The following is a 17589-nucleotide window of genomic DNA, read 5'->3' as shown; positions in this document are numbered from 1 at the left end:
AGTCAATCAGTGGCAACTGTTTCAGATCACAGCTACCTAAGAGTGATACCACTGGAGCAAACAAGAGCCTGCCCCAAAACTTAAAAGGAATATGTAAGAAAGAAATTTCCACTGGGGGCTTTGAAAAGCTCTGACATATTCATGAGGCTCTAGAGGGCTGTACACATGTGTAGGAATGTTTGGATGCCCAGAAAAGACAGAAGGAGGCCCAAATCTCTCACTTCTGGCTGACCTTGAGGTCCTGTACAAGCAGGAAGTAAAGGCTAAGGCAGAGCTGAAAACTGTGAAAGTACTAAAGACATACCTTAACAAACTCACAGTCTCTCAGCCAAGAAAGATTTATCAGTTCAAGATATTTTAAAACATCTCTGTTTATTTGCCAACCTCTGTTCATTTGCTCTGTTCACTAAGCTAACCAAGCAGAGTCTTCAGTTGCTGTACACAAGGAATACAGACTCTCCAAAATTAGTCCAGGAAAGTCGTTAAAAAAAAAAAAAAGCAGGAGGAGCAACAACACAAAACAGCAACAACAAACCCTGGGGAGGTGGGATAATCTGAGTTACCTCATTATATTATTTTAAATGTCTATTTTCAATAATTATGAGACACAGAGAGAAACAGGAAGGTATGGTCCATACATAGGGTGAAAAAGTCAACAGGAACTCTCTGAGGAAGCCTAGATGTTGAATTTATTAGGCAAAGACCTTAAGTCAGCTATGTTAATTAAACTAAAAAATCCATTAAAAAAAAAACTAAAAAAGAAAATATAAGAATAACGTCTCAACAAAAAGAGAATATCAATAAAGTTCTAAAAATAAGAATCAAGTAGAATTCTAAAGTTGAAAAGCACAATAAATGAAATATAAAAATTTACTAGAATAGCTCAACAGGAGATTTGACTTGGCAAAGAAAGAATCAGTAAACTCAAAGGCAGGTCAACTGAAATTATTTATAGGAGAACTATAAAGGAAAAAGAATGAAGAAAAATCAACAGGATGTCAAAACACCTAAACTCATTCTAATCATGAGAAAAACATGAGACAAATTCCAACTAAGAGACAATGTACAAAATACCTGACCAGTGTTTAATTCTTCAAAACTGTAAAGATTATCAAAAACAAGGAAAGTCTGAGAAAGCACCATAGCCAAGAAGAGTCTAAGGAGATGTGATTATAAAATGCAACACAGTACCTTAGATGGGATACTGGGGGAAAAAAAAGATATTAGGTAAAAATCATAACAAATTTTTGTTATAAAATGTACCATGTTACAAAATGTACCATATAAGATGGTAACAGTAGGGGAAACTGGATGAGAATAATATGACAATTCTCTGTACTATCTTCACAGTTTTTCTATAAATCTAAAATTCTTCTAAAACAAGTTTATTTTTAAAGATCAACAATGCCTCAGAGACCTGTGGGATACTGACAAGTATACCAACATACGCATAATGGGAGTACCAGAAGGAGAAGAGAGAGAGAAATGGGCAGAAAGAACTTTTGGAGAAATGGTGGGTGAAAAAGGTCACAAATCTGCTAAAACACAGGACTGCAGGAATATAGAAGATATTAAAATGGGGCCTATCTAGAGATGAGGTCTTGCTGCACCATATAACTTCCTGTCCTTTGTATTCCTGGGAAAATGAAGTATGTATATGTGAGGAGGCAATGATTTGCATACCAATGGTATGCTTTTCTGGTTTCATTTTGGATGGAATCTTGTTATAAATGATTCTTTAATGTTGTCTTTGGAGGCTAAAACCATCCAAATGCCAAAGAAATTAATCTTTTTTCAAGTAAGGAATAATCTCACTAACCTGCTTTCTGAAAATTCTGCAAAATCATCTTGAAGTTCAAATTTGTGCAAAACTTCTCCAATTAGATAGCCATTGGAAAATGCCTTTGCAAATGACTTGGGACCTGAATTTAAAACATAGAGATACAAAAGTAAATATAATGTTGTACATAGAGCTTATATATTTTCATTATGCATACATAGGGTAAAACTCCATAATTTAACTTGAACTCAAAATGCCATGCAAATACTTCTAAAAATGCCTTTTAATAACCAAATGAAAACACTGAAGTTTAACAGCAGACATCTTATAAAGACCCCTGAATAAATGTAAATCAGTACTTGATACCATATTGCATTTTAAAAGAAAAGACCACTTTTGATCAAACCAAACAAAACACAACCAATAAAATGTATAACCTTAGATCTAAAAACATACCTTCAATATATTTTATAAAATTATACTCTAATACCTTAGTTATCAATACAACCTATGGATGATGATTACATATTCTGGCCAAGTGAGGTACAATCTAACTTCTTTAAACCTCAAACTTAATTTTAACCTTTTTGCAATGGAAATTTTACAAAAATCATCTGCACCTTCTAAATAGAGCCTGCTGAACATAATCTAACTTTCCTTTGGTGGTTTGGAGGGTTTACTCTGGTCTAGTTGTTTAGTGATGGAGGACAGCCCTGAGGAAAACAGGCTTTGGAGCCAGAGATATCTATGCTGGAATCTTGGCTCTGCCTTCCACTAGCTGTGAGATCTCTGCCAAGCTGCTTAATCCTCTTGAGTTTCTGTCTGCTCACCGTATTTATATCCTTGGGGGCTATTCTAAAGATTAGAGGTAATGTACCAGAATTGCTTGGTACCATGCCTGCCACGTGAAAGGCACATAATAATAAGTCCAAAAAAAACCTAAGTGGTAAATAGGATTTGCTTTCTTTAAAAAAGTCCTTAGTTTGGCATCACTTGTATATTTCTTATGAAGTGAAGGATATATAGTTACATGATATTCAAGGATGACATACTAAATTGATACATAAATTATATTATCATAGGACAAGGCTGTCATTTCTCAAATGATTTAAAAATCCTCCAAAAATCTTCAACTTCTTTCTATCAGGGTCCTTTAGACAAGAGCAATTAAAATACTATACATATCACTTCAAGTATCACAAACTCATTCATACCAGGCTATCTTCTTCTATTTGACTACTAATAATAAGTGGCTAATTGAAAATGAAGAAAGAATAATTTCTTCAGGATTTGTAGAACTGGCGCTTGGTGTGTGTAGCAGACGGGCCAGGTGAGTTACTCTGTAAAGGACACTGCACAGAGAACTCACACAGAAAACTTCACGTTATCGTAAGACACAGATCTGACAGAGGTCCATGATTTTGCCCAAAGCTTTCCCAGTATCTGTTCTCAGAATATTTTATACTCTTAACAATACCCAAATTCTTAGGTGAAATCATCATAATAACAAAGTAGTTTAAAAGGATGTCAATTACTCTCACTGATTTTGTTTACTCAGGATAAGCCCCTAAACAATCTAGCTCCAGAATCTACTGACTATGCCTTCTGGCATCATGCAGCGGCAGTCTTTGAGGGGACTGAAGTCCTAGTAGCTCCATCTGCCTCCAAAAGGCAGGGGTGTGGCATCTCCTCCTGCTTCCTCCTTTCTTCAGAGACCTGCCACTGCAGGCATCCAATACTGTTCCCTGGTTTTTGGCTGCCACCACTGCCCTCACTGTGCAATCTGGGCTGCTCTGGCTGTGCCTTGCACCTACTCTGTCTGTTGCTTGCTTCTTTCTGCTTCTTTCCCTTCTCTCTTCTATAGCCCATCCCTGTTCTTCTCAGTTTTCTGAAGTGCCATTGGACATACAGTAATTCTCAGACCATGAATTCTTTTTTTTTTTTTTAATGGAGGTACTGGGGATTGAACCCAGGACCTTGTGCATGCTAAGCACAATCTCTACCACTGAGCTACACTCTGCCCCTTCATGGATCCCTATAAATAGTCTATAGACTATTACTTTGTATTCAGGAGCTGCTGCTATGTCACCTTCAGGTGGTCTTGTTCCCCTTCTCCCTCCCTCTGGATTTTGCACTATGCCTGCTGTCTGTGTTGACAGAAGACCTGAAATCTAGCCTGTGAACGACTGGGGAATAATTGTATCCTATTCCATCACTCTCAACTCATCAGGCAAATGGTCAGTAGCAAACACTTTACTACAAAAAGTCACTAGAAAAGTAAAATTGTAATCCACTTCCTTTGAAATGGCAGGATATATTAATAAGGCAATTCTGATATGGATAAAATAGAGGCATTTTTGGAAATAAAGGCCAGAGAAGAACAGTAAACACTTATTATTTCATTGTCAAGTGGTTTACTATAAATAAGCAAATACGAAAGCATGTGTCTGCAGCTGTGTATGCACAGGACACCTCAGGTACTGTGTGCTACAGGGGCACAAAAGAGAACAATGAGTGAAGTGCTGTAACTAATGGCAAAACAACAAAGGGAAAACATGCAGAAAAAATGAAAGAGAAGAAAAAAGAATACATGCAGGAAGTTAGATGAAGAAAAAGATGAAAGAAAAGCACATAAGCCAGGAACATGTAGATTTAAAAAGTATGAGAAGAAACATACAAAGCCAGAGAGAGAAAGAGAAAGAAAAATGGAGAGACATAAGGGGAGAGAAACAGTAAGGGAAAAAAAGAAAAAGAAAAGGGAATCTTATTTTCCCCTCTTTGGTTTATCAAACTTTTTTTTCCCAGTAAATGTTCTGAGTACCATGACTAACTTTATGACGGCCACCTCTGTAAGACAATCTGCACTCACAACTGGAATTTCCTACACGAAAGAAGAGGTGGGTTGACTCTAGGACAAGGAACAATGCAGAATATGAAGAATAAATGAACCATGGGAGCCCAGTGATGATCTTCTTCCTGAGCTCTAAAATGATCTACATCTGGGAAAATGTTGTTCAGCAACTGCTCAACCACGCCTCCAACCTTCCAAGCCGCACGTCTGATCCCCATCCCTAAGGTTTCCGTTTGCTGCAGTCTTTGCTGTGGGCCTTTGTGGATGGTCTACTTTAGGCTGGGACGGCGGGTGGAATGATCTCTGTGCTTCTGCACCCAGATGGCCCTGAGCCAGCTGGAGGAAGCACAGAAGATAAGCCTTCCACATTCCGATGGTAATGAGGAGAGCACAGGTTCTGGGAAATATTTTCCTGTTAGACTCCTTGACTGCTTCTAAGCCCCCAGACTTTGGTTAGTTATACAGCCTCAGTTTCTTGTCTTTAAAAAAGGAGGAGGGTTAGGGTTTCTACCTCCTAAGGGTTGGTTTGAGAATTAAATGAGATACTGTAAGAAAAGTGCTTAGCATAATTCCTGGCATATATATAGTAAGTGCTCAGTGATCATTTTTATTGTTATTATTACTGCCTCCTAATTTAAGGCAGTAGGTTATATCGATTACACAATTCATAAGCTCCATAACAGGTCCTCCATGACTACAGTACAAACACCCTTATTTAGAAGTGATTCAGTACTCAGAGAACAAATATTTGACAGTCCTTAAATTCAGATACAGGCCTACCCTTGGGGCCAAATAAGAGCTATAACACTCTTACCAGTCTGGGGAAGCCCATGTAATCAAGCACGCTTGATTTTTTTAAAACACCTTTATTGTGGTATGGTTCTTGTACAGTAAACTACACATATTTCAAAGGTACAATCTGATGAATTTTGATCGATGTATATACACCAATGAAACCACTACCACAATCAAGATAGCTAACATTTCCATCACTCCCCATGAGGTGCAATTTTCAATTTCCCAGTTTATTCCTTCGCACCCCCTTTATCTCCTGGTAACCGTAAACTTGTTCTCTATGCCTGTGAGTCTGTTTCTGTTCTGTAGATACGTTCATTTGTTTCTTTTTTTTTTTTTTAGATTCCATATATAAGCGATATCATATGGCATTTTTCTTTCTTTTTCTGGTCAAGCACAGTTGATTTTTGTAGCAAAACATTTGAGTGGCAGAAATAAAGACTAAACACAGTCTCGCAGCATTTCTGGTCAAGTTTTGCCACCAGGTGAATAGATTTGGGGATTTGGGAATTGTAGATCAGGGACTGCAGACCTACACATTCTATGCTAAGTAGCCTTTGACCCTCCTCTACAAGAAGAGCAAAGACCTAACCTTGGTTGTCAACCACACTGAAAAAGCCAAGCCAGTTTACTTTGATTCGAGAGACAGAAGGCAGCTGCTGGTGGCGGGGCCCTGGTCTGGTCCCATTAGACCCTGGTGCTCCTAGGAGCTGGCCCAGCGTTCACAACGAGGCCTTGGCCTTCTTCTGCTGAACGTAATCAATTTCACAGCATGCCAATACCAGACAAGGCTACCCTGTGACCCTGATGGATTCAGACAAAAACAAAGTCCCTCTGTAATCATGTCTGAACTCAGACCAAAACAATAATGTCCAACACACAAAAATGACCAAACATCATCTGCCTATTCTGACTAATGTGAGTGGTTGCTGCTTTTTTTTCTTTTTTCTGTGCTTTGTTCCCCCCACTCCCTAGGTAAGATTTATTAAGATACCCAATCACAGGGTTGTCTATGCTTCCTTACAGAATCCAATTCTTAGCAAAGCACCGCTTCCTTGAGCCCTCCTCCAAAAACACCTAACACAAGCCCAAATGCTGTAAGTCCTTTCTGATAGCCACTTACTGAGATGTCCCACAGTTCCTGTGGTATGTGTTGTAACAAGTCAATAAATTCAATTTTGTTCAGCTACAGATGTATCCTGTGCTCCTCAGCTGGAGGATATTGACAATTTCTTTTATTCCAGTATAAGAATAGGACGATGAACTTTTACAATTTTCTCCTTTGAAGACTTTGTCATAATTCTTAACATTTACTATCTGAAACAAAATCTCAATTGTGATATTACAACCTTCTTTAATAGTTAAAATATTGAGTGGTATTCTTTTCTTGGGACTTCATATCTTAAAATTTTGACATTGATTTATACAACAGCCTTTTGCTATTAGATTTGCTGCCTCAATTTCTAGTCAATGGAAGCCAAGTTTCAGTCAAGGGAAACGCTGCTGAGCTAACCAGAAAATATCAAATAATCTGTTGTTTTATGCGACAAGCACTCTGTTTCCTAATGACCCTGAAGGCTGAGCTCTGAGAAACTGTAGTTTAATGATACCAGGGAAAAGAGGAGTGAACTAAAAGTCAGCAGACCCAGAATCTTCTGCTAACTTGTCACTACTTAGTTGTATAACTTTAAACAAATCTCTAAACATATCTGATTTAATTTCCTCGTGTGCCAAAGAAGAATTAAATGATGTCTAAGATTCTTTTTTAGATCTAAAATTCTGTGTATCTATGATACAGTAAGGTCATGGGCAAATAAAAGGTCACCACAATATATTATAAAATACTGTATATAAATAAATATTCAATAGGATTTTTTGGTATCTCTACTCTTTTCTTACAATAAAATTTGATACTTTTGAAAAAGTGTGGACATAAGACCTAATTAACAAAGTATAGTTACTGCACAAGGGGACCCAAATTAAGGATGTCCCTAAAATTGGGGACAACAGTAGAAAATATCACTCTCTAAAACAAAAACTACTAAGATTTAATACAAAAGGACAAAATTAGCCACCTATGGAAATTCACTTATTTTTTAAAAACTCAATTAACAAGGAATATAGAATTATCTCTTAAAACTCACAATAATTTATCTACTTAAATTTCTTACACATCATGTAAATGATAATCTCAAGATGTATTAAACTCATTCAGAATAGAGATACACTGCAATGAAAGAAGAATACACAAATATCATAATTTCAGAAGCCTTTGTAGCAGTGGTAACACTGGAAGATGTTATTGAACAGTATGGTTTCCCCAGGCACTGGGAGAAGAGGAAGAGGAGGGAATCTGACTTTAAGCTAAAATAACCTAATCTAATCTAATCTAACCACTCACTGATGTCAAGATAAAATCTCTCTAGAGCAGAAAAGTAAAACATATCAAATATTAACTTGATTTGAGGGTTCTTTTGGTAATATTTAATTTCTGATTGTCAAGGAGAAATCTGATCTATAAATTTGGTATTCTCCTGTGTGTACCAGCTCAGTAAGATGTGCATCATGTTCTCTTACCAGTATAGGTTATTTGGTTATCCTTTTCCTCATGATGAATTAGTACCGTGGCTTATAAAATCAGCAGAATGTCATTTTAGTTAGCATGTGACAATTCCTAAGAAGTCGCTTAAAGTAATAGAGTGGAACTTCTGAAATCTCAAAGGTGAGGATCAAAGTACCCAGGGTGACCTTCTTGAGATGGGCAAATCCATAAGGTTAAGCCTAAAACAATACTTTACCTTACTTTTGCCCCACTCATACATTCTCATGTAATAAACAATTATTTACTAAGTGTCTACTATGTGACAGGTACTATAACAGGCATTCTTCTAAAGTGAGAGACAGAAAAGTAGTCAAAATAATATTTATTGAGTGTCTAGATCTGGTATAAATGATAGGCACTATGGTAGATAGTTTCCATTTGCAGTGTCATTTGATACCCTCCCCAATATATAGCAATTATTATTATTATTTCTCAGAGTATAAAATTGGGACTAGAGATTATTATTTCTACTTTGGATACTACAAAATTGAGATTTAGAGATACTTAACTTTCCAACCTAGTATTCTTTTTTTTTGGTTCTTTGATACCATTGATAACGATGTTTAAGATTATTAAAACAATAAAAATATGCATAATAAAGTATTTACCATTTTCAATATAGCCCCACCCAGAGCCCAAAAGAATATGGACTGTCTTAAACATCCATCTTTACAAAGAATCTGATCCGTATAGTATGCGGTACTCAAAGGCTTCTACTCATTTATGGAGAATGTTCAGTTGTGACATTCTGGTGTAAATTTTCTCTATGGTGAATTCAAAAGAGTTTTGTAACAGAAGCAATGCTTATTCTTGAAAATGAGAGTTCTTAAAAAATTTTACAGGAAATCTTCCAGTAACAATTATCTGTTTTGCTTATTCTTTATTATTAAAATAATTGCTTGACTTTCAGATGTAATTTTGCATTGAGCAACTTTTTATATTTTAAGACATTTCATTTAACATATACATCTAAGCATTATTTTCCAGGACAAATGGCCTAGTTAAATTTAACTCACTGGGGATCCTTAGCTTTAGTAACATTGATCTGAATCTTCATATGCTGAGACTAATCAGGTCCCTGGTGACTCCCAGAAACCTCACTAAGGGGAGGGAGGGAGACTATTAATAATTGAGGATCACTGGAATCCAGGTTCTTTACTGCTGATGTTCAGGGTAGTCCAGGCAACACAATACACAACATAATATGCTTTATCCAAATTGACTTCCACTTTTCAGAATAATCCAGAAATCAATTGGCTTTAGCTGCCTCTGCAGTAACTAAATCATTATTGAGCTTCACCAAGGCAGCAAATGCATTCACTTGGCCTTTTCATTCTCATTTCTGTTTCTGCCCCAGCAAGCAACATATGGACTGGAACACTCCCAAACAAACACTAATAAGTCCACTTTTGCCATTTAACCATCTAGGAATTAGGTTATGCCCTGTGAAGTTACAACAGGCTTGGGTGGTTGAATCTTTTTGTGCCTTCAAACTGAACAATAATCCTGATAAATGGAGTTCATATGAAAATACATTTGGGAGGGCTGAATTTTAAAAAAATAAATTCTCTAAGTATAAACTCAAATATATAATACAGTGCCTAAGAGCACTAGTCAAAGATCTAGCTTCAAATTGTAGCTCTAGGACCTACTAGATGGGTGACTCCGAACAAATTACCAAGCCTTCAGCCTTTGTACTCATCTGTACAACTGGGACAAGGCCTCTTAGGGTTTTGGGGTATTTTTTAAGATTAAATAAAACAATCTACGTGAAAGGCTTAGCACAGGGTCTGGTGTAAGTACTGAAGTGCTTAATAAAGTATAACTTTTATTATTACTATTCTTTCATTTATAAACCCATTTGAGAAAATAACTCTTACGTAAACTTCCCAATACTTTAAGGTGCTCACCATATTTCAACTGAAGTGTTAAACTTTTTCTCCTATTTTGTCATGTGATATTAGATCTTCTTTTTTGATTTTGTATTTGTAAGGCCATACTGAATTGTCCTTTCAAATTAAGAAGGCATTATAAGCAAAAAGTCAAATAACACAGATGCATAAATAAAAGCTAGCAATCTTCTTTTCTCCCAGGGTAGCCAATACCAATACACCAGTTTATATCCTCCCACATTTTTCTCTATGCTTACACAAACCACAAAATGAAGAGTCATGTATGTAACGGTCTGATATATGTCTCTCCACACATTTCTCTGACACATTCTCACACAAAATTGGAATTATACTAGTTCCAATAGGCTATAACTTTTGTTTTTTACTTGACAAAAATACATGAACATCCTTTAGGCCAAAAGTTATAGCAACTAACTCATTCTTCCTAACCACTGCATAACAACCCATAGCATAAATACAGCATCATTTACTCAAGGATTCTTCTACTGAAGGGTATTCAAATTGTTTCCATTTTTTTTCTTTTTATCCCTACAATCCATATGACAATAAACATCCTTCTTCAAATGCCCTTACATTGGTGATTTTATTTGAGTATGATAGTTTCTGAAAAGTGAGATTTAGCATTCACTATATCCTAAGGACTATTCTAAATGCTTCACATTTATTATCTCATTTAATTGTGACACAACTCAATGAGGTATTATTATTACTCCTATTTTGAGTATCGTAAAATTTAGGTAAATAAATTGCCCAAGGTATTAACTGTGGATAAGTGATTTCAACCTAAACAGTCTGACCTTCAAGTCCTTGTTCTTAATAGGACACTTAACCCAGAAATTGTCCAATTACTTTCCCAGGAGGTTGCACCCACTTACAATCTTTCCATGACAGTTCCTATAAACCATTCAAAGCCTTCCATTGTACAGCAGAGAATGACTTGTCTCATGACAGAAATCAGCAACTGGCAGTGTGCTTCTTAGATGCACAGACCTATCTTGTCTGTTTCCAAACACAGATGAGTGTGTTCCCTAGAGTCTAAAAAGCCTTTAACCACATGGAATTTCATTACCTCGGAGACTCTATCTCTCTTTAAGCTCCTCTTAGCAGTTGGAATCAAAGAATGAATATGGATTTCTAGGGAAGGGGATGTGGAATACTGCAGCTGTCTCTACTGACAGCTTCCAGCTTTATACTTCAGGGAAACAGACATTAGGAATTGTCCATTCATAGTTTACATTGTTAAAATTCTTACTGAAAAAGTCTCCAGTCTTTTAACTTTCACAGAATAAAGTTATTCCTCCTCCTCTCAAAACCCAAATTCCCCAAACTGATTACAATTATAATGGCATACTACTGTTTTTATATTTCTTATTAATTTTGTTTACTTTTCTCAAAAGTGTTTCAATATGCAATGGAGTTTTAGGGACTTGAGCAAAGGGTGTGATTTTTATTAATCAAGCCAATGAACCAAATTAAACCCAGTAATCTGTAACTACTTTTTATTGGAAGAGTATAACTTAAAAGGCATGATATTGCATTTTGGCTCCCGTGGTTGAAAAAGAAAGAAGAAAAATACTAAACACCATCCTGAGATCAGCATCACATTTTAGGTGAGAAGCAATCAGAGTGTGTGTGTGGTGGTTTGGCAAAGAAAAAGCCCAGGATTTTAATGCCTTAAGAGATGCAACTGGAGGAGTTCCAAATTTAAAGATTCCAATGCTGATAATAAATATTTTGCTGTTGCAGAAACACTACTGGTCTAGCAAATTCTGTGGATGACCTGAGGTTGGGTTGGCACTGTTACCACTCTGGTAATAAGGTGGCATTATGCAAGGGTGCTTCTGGTAAAACAGACTGCAGTGATCTGGGTGGAAAGCCTCTTGACTTGAGCAAAAACTGTGCTGGAAAATGAATTCTTGTCAAGGAAACAACAGAAAGAAGTTGAGATGCAGGATAGTGCTATGCTAGCATTACTTGGTTGTCATAGAAGTTGTCAGCATATAAAATTGTCTCTGTGATTGTGGGATTTAGAAACTCTGAGTGGCAGCTCCATGGCTGGGATGAAATCAGGTTAGTGAGTAAGGTTCGCTCTAGGCAAGAATGAACAGTGGTCAGAAGAAGTTAATGTGCAAATTCTGAACTAAAACTTCTGAAATCTGTAAATGTTAACATAGTCTGCGTTAACGCATTTCACACACACCGTCTCCTGCTAGGCAGTTAGGTACGGCAGGTATGAATGGATCTGTTTTATACTGGAGGACACACACTCAGAGAAGGCATTGTAACTCGTTCGGGGGCACACATCTAGTCGTGCGGCAGCTGGCTTTCAGGCTTCCTATTTCAGAGGCTTGCCAGCACATCATGCCTCTGAGAGTGTGAAGGGAGCAATGTCGGGGCCAGACTACAGAGTCCAGAAAATTCTTTTGTCCATAGGAGCAAGGAAGCGCTCCCCACAGCCTCTGATTGCTCAGAACCACAGTAGGTCAGAGCCTTTGGAGTTGGGCCCACCGCGATGATGGGTAACTCTGAGGGGCGGAGTGGAGGCAGGAGACGCCCTGCGGTGGCTGAGGTGCGCCGGCGGCGGCAGTTCGCGCCTTCCTTGCCACCTTCCACCAGCGCGCCGCGCTCCAGGCTCCGCGCCCCTCTCGTCCCCAGCCCGCTCCCCTCAGTCTGTGTCACTCACTCACGGTCTGGGACACCTTCAACTCCTGGTTGAGCCACTGGCACAAGATCTCGGACATGGTTCGGGCCTGCGCCTTCTACCTCAGGCAGGTACTACGAACGCGCGGGAAACCCGGCCCGCCTGCCCGCGTCCTCCTGTTGCCAAGGGCAACCCGTTGCTAAGGAAGCGTATCCAGGCCACGACTATACGAAAGGCTGGGAGAAGAGGGGGCGCCAAAGGCCACCTGAGGAGGACAAAAAAATCGTAGCTTGCCCCCTGGTGGCGGGTAAGACCCGGATTTGCGCAGGCGCAGTGGGCGTCGAAGGGCTGAATGTGGGAGTGGGGGGACCAGTAGGGCACTGAGAAGTGGGCGAGGTATAGTGTGCGGAGAGGGTGAGTCGGGGAAGCTCCTGGATTGAGCACTGGGTTCTTGGACGAGCAGAAAGAGTTTTGAGAAGGGGATTTTTTTTTTCTTCCTGTTTGTCTTTTAAAGAAACCTATGGAAGCTCTTGCTCCAAGACAGCAGTTTTGTCATTAATTTACAAATTGCCAGCTTTAATTGCTATATTGTATGAGCTACCCAGGCAGGGACGGACTATGTCTTACCCATCTTTTAGTTTTAGAACTGATAGAGGTCCTGAACCGCAGCAAGTATTCAATAATTTTTGTTGGTCGTTGTGGTGACAGAATTAACAATTAGGATAATTCATATGTTTATATTGTTTTGAGAGATGAATAAATAACGAAAGTATTTTCTGGTCAATTTTTCCTTCCAGGTAATTACTTTAAATTGTATTTTGAGAAAGACTCTCACTTTGTCCAAAACTTAGTTGGGCTCCTGTGAGCCCTCTTCTCCCGGAGGCCCCACCTTGAACTTTGTCCTGGGCCCCTTTGTCAAGTTTTAGCAAGAATCCTGCTGGATCATTTTAATGAAGATCCTCCACCCTCCATATCTGATCAAATTTCTGATCTCTCACCCCTGATATCCGATCATCCTGGCCTGTCTTCAGCAAGAATCCTGTCAAGTGGGGTCAGCCCTTGCCCCTGATGTTTCCTCTTAGTACTTTGCCATCCGTTTACCCCAACCCTGCTCCTTGGCTGTAAATCCCTGCTTTTCCTTGTTATATTCAGAATTGAGTCCCAAGTCTTCCTTACTACAAAACCCCACTGCAGTAGTCCCTTGAATAAAGTCTTTCTTACGGTCTTTACCAAGGGTCAGAAAAATTTTCTGTTAATAATTTTTAAAAGTTTAGATAGAATAATGGGGGAAAAATACACATAGAATATATATAATAGTATATATGTGTGTGTCACAGATGTAAAGAATTTTCTCCCCAAAGGCCTGGATTCATCAAATTATGATTCTTTTAAACAGTAATGTCCCACTGTAAGAAATGTTTCTTAAGATTAATCTGATCTGTGTGTCCTGATTGGTTAAAAGTTTAGTACCATTTCTATGTTGGCTTCACTTAACTTTTAAATCTCCCAAACCATGAGTTTCCTCACACCCAACACAGCAGGCGTAATTTGGGGATATTGAGGGAGATTTATTGCCAACAGAAATGAAGCCTGATCCATTTCATATGTCTCACCTTAGAGTTATCCAAATTCGCAAGATTATAAGATTCTAAACAACCTCTATAGCTTGGGGAATGTAGCTAATAAAACTTTATCCATTGGAAACATGTCATCCCTGAAAATACTTGCAAAGGATGAATATGTGCCTAGAAATGCCCTCTGAGACACCACTGCTTTCTGTCATCTCAGTAGTATATTTAAATTGATGACTAGTGCTGTATTACTAAGAAGTTACAAGCTTTAATTTTAGTCTATAGAGCCCAGGGGATAGAAACTGATGGTTTCTAGATGCTGAGAAAATTACTTTGGGAGAAGGATGTAGATAATGGTGCGTCAGACTCCACAGCTGCACCAGAAGAGAATGTTTGAGCTCATAAAGCACCCATAGGTATGTGCTATTATTCCCAGATCAAAGCAAAATATTTCTGCACCTATCTTAGGAACTGTTTGGTGGTTGTTTCTTGTTTGTTTCAAAGGGTTATGTGTGGTGTTGGTCTTTGGAACCCAGCTTCAAACAACGTAATATGCCAATGTGGTCTTTTGGAAAAGAAGTTTATATACAGGATTTAGATATATGCAGATACAGACATTTTCTAAAATAAAAGGCAAAGTTCCTCATTTCACAAAAAAAGAGCATGAGTCGTTTTTCAGCTCCTAAAGCACCCAACTTGAAAATGATCTGACATTAAAATATTAATGAAATTTTGAGCTATTACACAATACATGCATTTTGCTATGTGTTTTATTTTGCAATTGCTAATTTAGTTAATAGTCCAAGTTTACCATTAAATCTATTGCCACCTCATTGAAATCCCAGCTCTGGGTAAGGTTTCTGACCATGTTGGTATTTTGCGTTAATATGATATATGAATTGTTTGGTCCCCTATGTGAAATCAGTTGGGAGAGGAGATGGTTAAAGAAATGGACAGCTTCTCATCTGTTCCTGAGATGGCTTTCGTATTGTTTTGAATTAGATTTAGAATTTAGGATGTCTGAATACTGCATTTAATTGTCACTATCATAGCAATTTTAAATTAAAATTTATTTTTAAAAGATTACTTGTCATTTAATTATAAATATTTCTCCTTTGTAAATAATCAAGGATGAATTAGGAAGAGTTATTTTGAGACCACAAGTTGGGTTGAAAAGTCCTGCTCCATATTGAAATGAAATACACCTTAGTCTTTTAAAAAATAATTATAACTTCTTTTATAAATGAAATTTTGCACTATCAATAAAGCTCAAGCTTTGAACTAGACACATTTGCATCCTGATGTCTGCTCTTTATCTGACTAGCTCTTCAACTTTGGAAAACCTACTTCACCTCTCTGAGGCCTACTTCCTTATCTGTAGAATAAGGACATCGATATTTGTTTGACATAGTTATGAGGATTAAATGAGAAATTGCGTGTGTTAATGCCTGGCTCACAGTAGATACTAAACCAGTGTTTCTTTCCTTTTCTCCTGAGGCTATATGAATTTTTCCATTGCATTACTGGTTGGCTTAGTTTTGAGTAGCTTAGATTTGCTTGTAATATTTCAACAAGTTTTTGAGACATTTATTTCATAAAGCTGCTTTGATTTTATTTGTGACTAATTCAGTATCTGTATCTATATCTATATATACATAAATACATATACATAAATGGATTTTTAGAAAATCGTATTTGGTCCTCTACATATGTCTTGAGTGCATTTCTTCATTTCCCTTTTTCAGCACGTTAGATGAATCTCTCATTCCCTCTCAGCACGTTTTGCAATGGCCTTTCTTTCATTTCTTTGTATTCATTAATTCAACACATGTTTCATCTAGTGTCCACAATAAACACCCAAGCTAGATTTCCCCTGTCTGTTTCTCTCTAGTCATTCTGTGCAACAAGTCCAGTTCATATTCCTTCTTTACTCCCCAGCTCAGACACTTGCCTGAATTTCACTAGAGCAGCATTTACTGATTGTGGGTTTTGACCTCTTAACAGAATATGTAATTCCTATAGTAGATCATGCCAGAATTCTTTATAAAGGAAACAGCAAAAAATAAAATGGAATAGAAAATATCAAAGGGCCTTTCATGTAGGAAGGGTAAATATGGAGGAGGGTACATTTTTGGAGCCACTGTCCTGGAGGTTAAAGACCCCGCTGGAGGTTCTTTACAGTCTAGCTTCAATCCAAACTTATCTGTAAGCCACAAATTCCCTTTGTACAGCTTGCTCACATTTCTTTACCAGGTCCCACTTTTCCTCCCTTTGCAAAAAAAAAGCAACTTCCTATCTCAGCCAATTCTACCTGTCCTTCAGAAGTCACCTCACCAGTCATGACATTCCCAAAACCTCCTGCTCTCTCCATCTTCCCTGTCCCTTCTCCCTTCTGAAAGCTCAAAATAAGTGCTTTCCTTTCAACTTTCATCCAAGACACCTAACTCTTACCTAATACCCACAGCTTGGCCAACAACTGTTTTGCAATCTTCTAATGTCTTTCTCAACACGTTTCCAAATGTGTGTTGATTTAGGCTCGTATTGTTCATGACAAATAACAGCAATACTGTGAAAAGTTTAGTTCTATTTCAAAATTCTTGGAGTTTTTTCTGTTGAAGCAAATATGACCTTTTCTTTTATGTGTCTTACTTTACAGGCCCACATGATTTGTCTTATATATGGATTGTGCCTTTCTCAGGCAGACGTTTAAATTTTCAATCTTAGAGAGCAATCAGATGTGAAACAAAATCAAGTTAAAAACAAAACAAAACAAAAAACTTGGAACCATATGAGAAAAAGTGAGTCATCTGTTCTATGACTGAGATAGATAAGCCAAAGTTATTATATCAAAATTCTTGCTTTAATTACTTACTTTCCCATACTGAAGTTTTTGGAGAAGCCAAACCACCCTTTAGTATCTTAAATTTAGAGCTGTGAATTCATGTCCTACTTTTTCCTTCCTGAGGAAAAAAAATTAAACATGACCAGGAAACCCTCTTAGCTCTGCTGAATGCAATCAAATTATTTCTACTGTTACATTGCACTTGTGCACATAGGTGCACATCCTTTTTTCTCTCACAGAATATGCTTTACAACAAACTGCATCTCTATATGTGCCAAGTTTGGCAACTAACTCCACTGTAATTCCTCTCTAAAAAAATCATTTCTAGAGAATTAGAGTTTTGATGAACTGAGTAATTCTTGAAAGTCATTATCCTCTATACTCCTACTCTTGGTGGGATCTTTTTTTAGTATGCTTCTAATTTTCTATGTGTAGATAACAATCCACCCTGTATTTTTTAATATTTTGGCAGTCTAATCTTCCTTCATCATGATATTCCTCATACGTTATAAAACTGCAGTAGTTACCCATTTCCTATTAAGAGTATATGCCAGACTATCCAGACACTCCACAATCTAGTTTTATTCTATTCAG

At 37.6% G+C, this 17589-nt stretch overlaps 1 protein-coding gene across 5 annotated transcripts in view; it reads right to left on the bottom strand.

The window, feature by feature from the left end:
• The window catches only part of SPEF2 (sperm flagellar 2), a 157000-nt gene extending 144227 nt beyond the window's left edge, over positions 1-12773 (bottom strand). For all 5 annotated transcript variants that reach the window (XM_074357016.1, XM_074357011.1, XM_074356987.1 and 2 more), the window contains exons 1-2: positions 12625-12773; positions 1820-1922 (exon numbers count right to left, since the gene is read on the bottom strand). In XM_074357016.1, coding sequence (XP_074213117.1) covers positions 1820-1922; positions 12625-12682 — 161 coding nt within the window. In that variant the 5' untranslated portion in view covers positions 12683-12773. The remainder of the gene's footprint in view (positions 1-1819; positions 1923-12624) is intronic.
• Between the last annotated feature and the right edge of the window lie 4816 nt (positions 12774-17589).

This window comes from Camelus bactrianus, chromosome 3 (assembly GCF_048773025.1).
Source record: "Camelus bactrianus isolate YW-2024 breed Bactrian camel chromosome 3, ASM4877302v1, whole genome shotgun sequence".
NCBI lineage: Eukaryota > Metazoa > Chordata > Mammalia > Artiodactyla > Camelidae > Camelus > Camelus bactrianus.
The sequence above is the reverse complement of the archived record's forward strand: the minus strand, read 5'-3'. Positions and strand labels throughout refer to the sequence as shown.